This window comes from Labeo rohita, chromosome 16 (assembly GCF_022985175.1).
Source record: "Labeo rohita strain BAU-BD-2019 chromosome 16, IGBB_LRoh.1.0, whole genome shotgun sequence".
Taxonomy (NCBI): Eukaryota; Metazoa; Chordata; class Actinopteri; order Cypriniformes; family Cyprinidae; genus Labeo; species Labeo rohita.
This window is the reverse complement of record NC_066884.1, coordinates 31,353,783-31,362,609: the sequence shown is the minus strand read 5'-3', so window position 1 is coordinate 31,362,609 and position 8,827 is coordinate 31,353,783. Positions and strand designations below refer to the sequence as shown.

The window sequence follows — 8,827 nt, the reverse complement described above, 5'->3', positions numbered from 1 at the left end:
TGTGAAAGGTTGAATCATTGAAGGACTTGTTCAGCCTCCTTGACAGCTTCTTCAAGATCAGCACTGGGAGCTTCGAGTTCAAGTTCCCCATTAATTCTAGCAGCTTTCTGACAGAATTGGTCAAAATTATGAGATTATAAAAATGTCATGATGGACCACAGAAAGAGAGAGCAAAACTAAGTATAAATTAATTATGGATTACATTTCGGAAAAATAGGAACAAGTGATGGCATTTACAAGAGATGGTTTCTTTAAAGAGCTGCTGGAGTACACTGTAAAAAACAATTTGTCGAGTCAACTTAAAATAATTTGTAACCTGGCTGCCTTAAAATTTTAAGTTCAGTCAACTCAAGTTTATTCAACTCGAAATGTTAAATTATACTAAGTGACAACTTAGATATTTGAGTTGAATCAACCTAAACTTTTAAGGCAGCTGGGTTACTTACCCATCTGTTAAGTTTAGCAAACACAAATATCTTAGTTGTTACTTAGTACAACTTAACATTTCAAGCTTACTAAACTTATTTTAGTTAACTGAACTTAAAATTTTAAGGCAGCAGGGTAACAAATTATTTTAAGCTGACTCAACAAATTGTATTTTTTATTTTTTACAGTGTAAGTGATCTGATTCTGTCTGATTTTGCAAGACAGAAAAAAAAATATTAAATTACAATATTTACAATAATTAATTTATATAATTAAATTAAAAAAAAAGTATTAAAGGTGGCAAGCATTGTAATTACTGTGCTTTACAAATAGTATACCGTAAAATCAGTTAATGGTAAAATTATGTTTACAGTGGTAAAACCATGGTAAGCGTTATGGTTATTGTGCTTCAACTACAAATACCACAGTAAACCTATGGTTACTGAGGTAAAACCATGGTAAGCATTGTGGTTATTGTGCTTTAACTACAAATACCACAATAAAACTAAGTAAGCTCTTCGGAAGTCTTTTCTCGCAGGATGCTCCTGGACACCCTTGGATAGACACATGGGCCTGAGGCCACCTGGCTGAGACCCTCTATCTGTTTCAGGGTTTCCACCTATTCATCATGCAAACTTATTCCCATGCCATCCTGGTGATCTAGTGAGTCGCTCCTCCGAGGAGTGGGCTTGACCACGCTATGTTTCACCAACTTATGAGTCAGAGGCGTTTCTGCAGAAACTCTTTTGGGTGCTCCGAGGAGCTTTGGCTACAATCCTGGCCCTTGTTCTCGAGGTTCTGCGGGCCTTGCTAGAACGGGGCCCATGCTTTCTATCAAGACAGTAAGCACAGGTCTGTCTGGGGTGAGAAAGGCTTATACCTCCTTAAGAGAATACCTGCAGCACAGCCCGAGGGCTGGGGACGCTACTGCTCTCTATGCAGTCTTATAGAGGTGATGTCTCCCCTTTATATCAGATCATCGTGATCAGATCTCATTATCCAAGGCCTCTTTTACAGGGCACGATGATGCTCCTCTCTCTGCGGAAAGGGTCTCTGAGAGCTCGTCCCACCTGGGGGGATCAGGTGTTCCTCCTGTCTAGTTCCAGCGCGCTCTTTATTCACGCTCAACTTCTTTGAGCAGGGAGTTACCACTTGTGTTCTGTAGTACGGCTCCTGAGGGAACCTTGCAGAGCTGCGGTAGCTCCTGGGTGACAGGCCAACCTAGGTAATCCTAGGCACTTGACCATATCCCCTTAAAGGAATACCCTCTGTTTCCAAGCTTCAGGCTCTACCCCGAGTCCAGTGTTCTGACCCCTTGCAGGTAAGTTTGGGGTATGCAGCCCAGGCTCTGGCCATAGGGGATATGTCAATGACAGCCGTCACTACGTCTCAGGGACAACTCCCTTAAAGCTTAGGGAGTTGGTACTTAGTGCTCGCCTCTATGATGACAGGCACTCCCCTCAGCATGGCAGCGTGGGTATAACCGTTCCCCATAGTGACCCCTAGAGGACGCAGTTTGAGTTCCTCGAAAGGGAACGTCTCAGGTTACGGACGTAACCTTGGTTCCCTGAGAAGGGAACGAGACACTGCGTCCTCTAGTCTCATCGCCATGCTTCGGATGTGAGCTTCAGACGAAGAAGCGAATGTTATGACCTACCGGCATCCTTTTATACTGTAGTCGCACTGGTAGTGACGCACCGGCAGTGACGAGTCGCGCCGGAAGTGACGTCATAAGCTGTCGCCGGCCAACTCTGTTGATGTTTTTGTATGTAGGCATCAGACACGGGTCACGGAGATGGCGTTCCCCATAGCGACCCCTAGAGGACGCAGTGTCTCGTTCCCTTCTCAGGGAACCAGGGTTACATACGTAACCTGAGACGTTTCTTTTGTAATGAGATCATTATTTTAATTATTTTGGTGCTTCTGCATCTCCTACATGGGCTCATGTGTTAAAATGGAAATGTGTGCGTTCAAATTAGTTAGTAGAACAGTCGCTGCTGCGTTAGCACAGCTGCTAACATTAGCCTAAGCTAACTTCTAACTGTTGCAGTTTTGAAATAGATAAATAAATAAAACCGTTTTAATCATGTTCACGTGGCTGATGACAGCTTTACAAATCAACCAACCCAGTATCACGTGATAAGCGCGATCATGTAAAAGTCCGCACATTTACCATATTTTTACCATAGTAACGTTAACTGTTGTTTGACCATATTATGTGTAGCCAATGCACAGTAACCACAACACTTACCATGGTTTTACCACTGTAAGTGTAGTTTTACTGTGGTATTTGTAGTTAAAGCACATAACCACAACGTTTACCATGGTCTTACCTCAGTAACCATAGTTTTACTGTGTTTTTTTTAGTTAAAGCACAACAACCACAACGTTTACCATGGTTTTACCACTGTAAGCATAGTTTTACTGTGGTATTTACTTTTAAAGCACAATAACCACAACACTTTACCATGGTTTTACCACTGTAAACATAGTTTTACTGTGGTATTTGTAGTCAAAGCACAATAATGTCTCAGGTTAAGTATGTAACCTTGGTTCCCTGAGAAGGGAACGAGACACTGTGTCCTCTAGGGGTCGCTATGGGGAACGCCATCTCCGTGACCCGTGTCTGAAGCCTACATACAAAAACATCAAAAGAGTTGGCCTTAAGCTTAAGGTAGTTGCCCCTGAGACGTAGTGACGGGTGTCAGTGACATTATCCCCTTTGGCCAAAAAGCCTGAGCTTCATACCCAAGACTTACCTGAAAGGGGTTGGATATGCTGGACCCGGGGTAGAGCTCAAAGCTTGGAATTAGAAGATATTCCTTTAAGGGGATATGGTTGAATGCCTACGGTTTCACCTAGGTTTGGCCTGTCACATAGGGGGCTACCGTGGGCTCTGCATAGGTTCCCTCAGAAACCGTCCTACAGAACATAGGTAGCAACAACCTGCTCAGGATGCGCAAGTAGAGTGGTATCCAAGGTGTCCGGGAACAACCAACTCAGAGAATGGGCACGAGTTTGAGCGTGAACCCATATCATAGAGGGTGCGCATGAACTAGCACAAGAATTACCGTTACTTTAGCCTGGCAGATGCTCACAAGGAGTGGAACCCAAGGTGACCGGGGTTTTAAGCAACTCAAGGGTACGGGCCATAAGCGTGTGAATCCCTACCGTAAAGGATTTTAGAATGGACGCAGAACTCCGGTGCATTCCATACCACAATGTGGATTTTAGAAAAGTGCCCCAGGGTTCACGTGTGCACTTACCATATACATGGATTTGAGAAAGCGCCAAAGGGTTCGTGTGGGCCTTACCATGAAAATGGATTTTAGAAATACCGCTTGGAAACGGTGTGCTAGTAGCTGATCCTCAGAATGAGGGGAGCTCTGCAGGCTTTCCAAACAAGGCTCCAAGGGGAAGGCAGTAAGGGCGAACCTCAGTTGCCCAGTTGGGGCAATGCTCAGAGCAGACCCTCAAGGTGAGGGAAGCATCGCTACTCCAAACAGACAGTTAGTCGCAGCTAGCTGTCTGATAATACTGCCATGGAGCCGATACACTTAACCAGCGTGAGAGATTAGTGCGCTGGGACAGGCTTCAAACTCCTGAGAGACAGGAGGAATACCCGATCCGCCCAGGGGTGACAAGCTCTAAGAAAACCCTCCCGCAGCGAGGGGAGCATCGTCATGCCCTGTCAAAGAGGCCTAGATGTGATCTGATCACAGGATATCAGATATCACAGCAGAGACGAATCCATCAACACTGTATGGCTGCATAGAGAGCAGCAGCGTCCCCAGTCCTCGGGCTGTCTTGCGGGTATTCTCTTGAGGGGGCAAGAGCCACTACCAACCCAAGCAGACCTGTGCTTACTATCTTGATAGAAAGCGTAGGCCCTGTTCTAGCAAGGCCCGCAGAACCTCACGAACAGGGGCCTAGACCATAGCCAATGCACTGAGAAGGGTTCCCGCAGAAACACCTTCCACTCATACGATGGTAAAAAATAGCGTGGTCAAGCCCACTCCTCAGAGGGGCGACTCACTAAATTACCAAGATGGTATAAGGATAGGTCTGTAAGATGATTGGGTGGATACCCAGAAACAGGGCAGGACGCAGACAGTGAGCTCAGTAAGGTGGCCTCTCAGGCATACATGTCCAGTCAGGGGTGACCAGGAACCTCCTGCGAAGAAAACATTTCTGAAGAGTTTACCTGGAGGTAGGGCCGTAGCCCTAGTTGTAGTGCTGTAGTAAGGACCTGAAAGCCAAAAGTGGCCATGATGTCTACATGATGAAGGCAGATCAAGGACAAGCAGGCCACAACCATAGTCAGAGACCAGAGGGGGGTGCTCGAAGAGGACCTACCTAGAAAACAGAAAACACAAGAGACAGGTCAAAAACATACAGCAAAAAGGAGACTAGACACATAATAAAGGATCGCACTCACCCATCCGTGGTTCCCGCGCATGACTCAGAAAGTATTGAGAAGGTAAGATCCATGTCCAGACCATCAGTAAAGGTAGCTTTATAACCATAAAAGCTAACCTAAAACATCATAGGTCCGGTGGGAAGCGTGCAGGAAGATACCACCTAACCTTTTGAATTGAGAAGGGGAAGAAAGGGTGGATGGAAAAACCCCTGAGGAAAGTGAGTAGATGTTTATTTTTTACTCTGGTCCAGGCGAGAACATTGTCTCGTCTGGATCACTTCCCTCAGGTCTTGCCTGCCTTCTCTCGGCCCACGCTTCCTCTTAGAACCACCCGCAGGTGGGGGAGGGGCGCGAGTTGCGACACTAGTCTTCTGAGCTCGTCTTCGTTCCTCAGAACGCGACGAGTCAGGACCCCCGTGTTGTTCGGGCTCAGATCTGGACCTTCGAGGAATAAAGGTTTTGAAGGCAGCTGAGCGCGTCCTCGCCTCCCTGAACTTCTCGACCACCGCCTCGACGGAGGCACCGAAAAGCTCAGACGGCGAGACCAGCACATTGAGAAGAAAGCCCCTCTCTTTCTTCCCGAGGTCGGCCAGGTTCACCCACAGATGTCTCTCCGTAACCACCATGGCCCCCATAGACCTGCCCATGGCAGTGGCGGCCTGCTTAGTGGCACGAAGAGCAAGATCTGTGGTGCGGCGCAGCTCAGACATCTCATCAGGGGAAAGACCCTGACCTTTGTCCAGGTCTTTCAGTGCTTGAAGCACTGCCATCGTGTGCAACGCACCCACAGCCTGACCTGCTGCTGCGTACGCTTTGCCATTCAAACGAGATGTTACTTGGAGGGGTATGGATGGCAAAGAGGGAGTCTTAAGAAGAGATGTTTCACCCATAGAGAGATAGCTAGCCAGCGTCTCTTCTACAGGAGGCATTTTCTCATAGCCGTATTCACGCATCCCCTCAATATTAGCATAATTAGAATGAGGAAAATTATGGATGCGTGAAGAATACAGCTTTTTTTCATACCTTCTCGCTCTCTGCATGGAGAAATGGAAGACTCACCTGAGCTGGGAGGCTATGGTCGGAAAGATAACGTTCGTCGAGACGACCCTGCGATGCTACCTTTCTAGTCCGCTTCCACGGCAAGTCAAGCCTCGCCCTGGCGCGGTCCATAACCTCTAACAGCTCGTTGTATGCAGGGCAAGAGATTAGAGAAGGCTCAGCCTCAGCTTCTTCACCCTCTGACATCTCTTGCTCTTCTTGGGTAGGACCCAACAGAGCACTAGTTGCCGGATCAGATGATGTTAAAGAAATAACATCATCATCATCCAACAGCTCGTCCTTGTCCCCGGCCAATGAGCGTGAAAGGGAAAGTCCCTTTTTTAACTCCTCAGCCAGGTCAGCCTGCGATCCCCACAAGCTCATTTTTCTCCGTGCCTCGGCAGCAGAGGGTCCTGAACCGCGGGGAGCAGGCGCCTGCCCCTCTTTCCTCGAAAAGAGTGACAAACGAGAACGGAGCTTTTTCATGGGAAAAAGCTCGCAATGCACGCAGATTGCCCCCTCAAGGACATCGCGTGCGTGCTCCTCACCCAAACAATAGACGCAAAGATCGTGCGTGTCATCAGGTGTCAAAAAACGAGGACACGGATCCGCGCACTTCTTGAACGTCTTACTAGTGCTCGCCATAGTATGAGGAAGAGAGAAAGAATCTTTCTTACCAAAATGCACGCTCCAGACAAAGAGTCAGTGAAGACGAAGAAGAGAATGTTGTGTTCTACCGGTGTCCTTTTATACTGTGGTCGCACCGGTAGCGATGAGTCGCGCCGGAAGTGACGTCATAAGCTGTCGCCGGCCAACTCTGTTGATGTTTTTGTATGTAGACTTCAGACACGGGTCACAGTGATGCCGTTCCCCATAGCGGCCTCTAGAGGGCGCAGTTCGAGTTCCTCGAAAGGGAAAGATTGTTGCCCTTTCTTACCTGTTTGAAGGTGTACACGCATCAGGTGAACTGGGCAAACTGGTGATGTCACTGCCGTAGAAGATGCTGCGTGGTATTTGTACGCATCTGCTCTCCACAGAAGTTAATGGGAAGGATTGGCATATCATATGCATGCAAAATTGGACTTTGGCATATGTATTACATGCAATTGGAAAGTGTAAAGCCGTGTTATTTATACGCAGTATAAATATTGTATTGATGAGAATGGGTTGATTTTAACATATACCTACCAATTTAACGTACGCTTAGGACTTCATGATGAGTCTCCCCCCTGAGCGCTTGCTCACATATTCTTATTGAAATTAATGTAGCTCTATATCTTGCAAACATAATCGGAATAAAACGTATAAAGAAATTAAAAAAAAAAAAAAAATAAGTTAACTTACCACACTCTTACGGGCTTTCATCTTCACAAAAATCGATGGCGTGTGGAGATGTTTGGTTGTTTTTCTTGGTCAATTAATACTACTGTATTTAGATTTAAAGTAGGCTAATACTGTCCCAGGATGCACTGAAAATCTGCAGTAAAATACTGTACACAGTGTATACAGTAGGAAATTGCTGAGAATACATTATTAGGTAGCAATCAAGAAACATTCTTATAAATTATTCCAGTGGAAAACAAACAAGACAGAAAGCAGAAAGATTCATTTTAAAAGTTTTTACATGTGTCAAGGACATTGATAAATTAGACCTTATTTTTATTTTTTTTTTATCACAATTTGTTGATACTTTACTACATGCTAGGTGTGGATACATTTATTATTTATTATTCGTGCTACAATACTGTAATAGCTTTCGCTATTAAGCATTGCTATATTAATATAGTAAGAAGTTTGTTGCTGATTTTAGCATGTCTTTGTAAAAGGTAAATTGCCAAACTGAATGAAATAGCATAGCATTCTTCATGACCAGTGTTTGCATATTGCATTCTGTAACATATTCGTTTTATGAGACGCTTATAATAGCTGGATCTGGCAACACAGCAGAGACTGTGCCCACGCCTTCATTAAGAACTCTCTCTCAAGCCTAATTCACTCTGCCAACATTTCGCAATTAATCGCTGTCCATCATTTTCACAGTACGGACAATAAACAATTAAACTGTCTAAACCAAATTATATGCAGACACTCACAGGAGGAGTTTTAAACGGCTAATTATCATTAAGAGAACTTCTCGAACCCCGGTAACCAAATAGCTGTCTGATGTACACATCCAAAACGTTTGCCCACAATCACATTTGCTAATCTATTATGAAGCAGACGCCTGTATGCGCTTCAAGAGCATTGAAACTTGTTTTTAGCTTCTGTCCAATGAGTTCTGTAAATAAAACATTGTACTGTAAGTTTGATAGTTAACTTCCAACATTTTCATGTTTTATATAACTGTTTAGCTACGATAACGTAGTTCAATCGCGGCTGGCTTTAAGTTTCATTAGTGCTGACTCTGTCATTACTAAATTTTCAAACATTTAAAAAAAAAGAAAATCAAACTAAATAAAAGCCGCAGTAATTTGGCTAACATAAAAGGAAATATAATATACATAATAATATAATGGCCAGTGGTTGTTGGTTTTTTTTGTTTTTGTTTGTTTTTTTGTTTTTTCAAATGAGAAGGGGCAGGAAGACATGCACGCCAATCATCACATGACACAATGACTGCATAACAAAAGTGCTTTTAGATTATAAGAAAAAAAAAAAAAACCCTTAAAATAATATGAAATTATTCATAAAGTAAATGGTCTTGGATTGTTTTATATATATATATATATATATATATATATATATATACACATACATACATACATACACACATATATATATATATATATATATATATATTTATATATTTATATATATATACACACAGTAAATGACAGTATATATATATATATATATATATATATATATACAGTAAATGACAGTAAATTATATAATCACATGAAATACATAAAATTAAATCAGTTTATTCAATTGTTAGGGATA

At 43.7% G+C, this 8,827-nt stretch overlaps 1 protein-coding gene across 4 annotated transcripts; it reads right to left on the bottom strand.

The window, feature by feature from the left end:
* On the bottom strand, nucleotides 1–8,539 carry LOC127179128 (uncharacterized). 4 transcript variants are annotated; one of them, XR_007829477.1, is made up of 3 exons: nucleotides 4,865–8,539; nucleotides 4,676–4,782; nucleotides 1–107 (listed from the first exon to the last, which is right to left on the bottom strand). XR_007829477.1 is itself a non-coding variant. In XM_051132429.1 (2 exons), exon 1 carries the CDS (start codon nucleotides 5,884–5,886, stop codon nucleotides 5,077–5,079), a length of 810 nt encoding a protein of 269 aa, XP_050988386.1. In that variant the 5' UTR covers nucleotides 5,887–8,539; the 3' UTR covers nucleotides 1–107; nucleotides 4,676–5,076. The 4 variants fall into 4 exon arrangements, 2 of the variants coding, with proteins under 2 accessions (XP_050988386.1, XP_050988385.1); XR_007829476.1 differs by having other exon boundaries at nucleotides 7–107; nucleotides 4,631–4,782; XM_051132429.1 differs by having other exon boundaries at nucleotides 4,676–8,539.
* Between the last annotated feature and the right edge of the window lie 288 nt (nucleotides 8,540–8,827).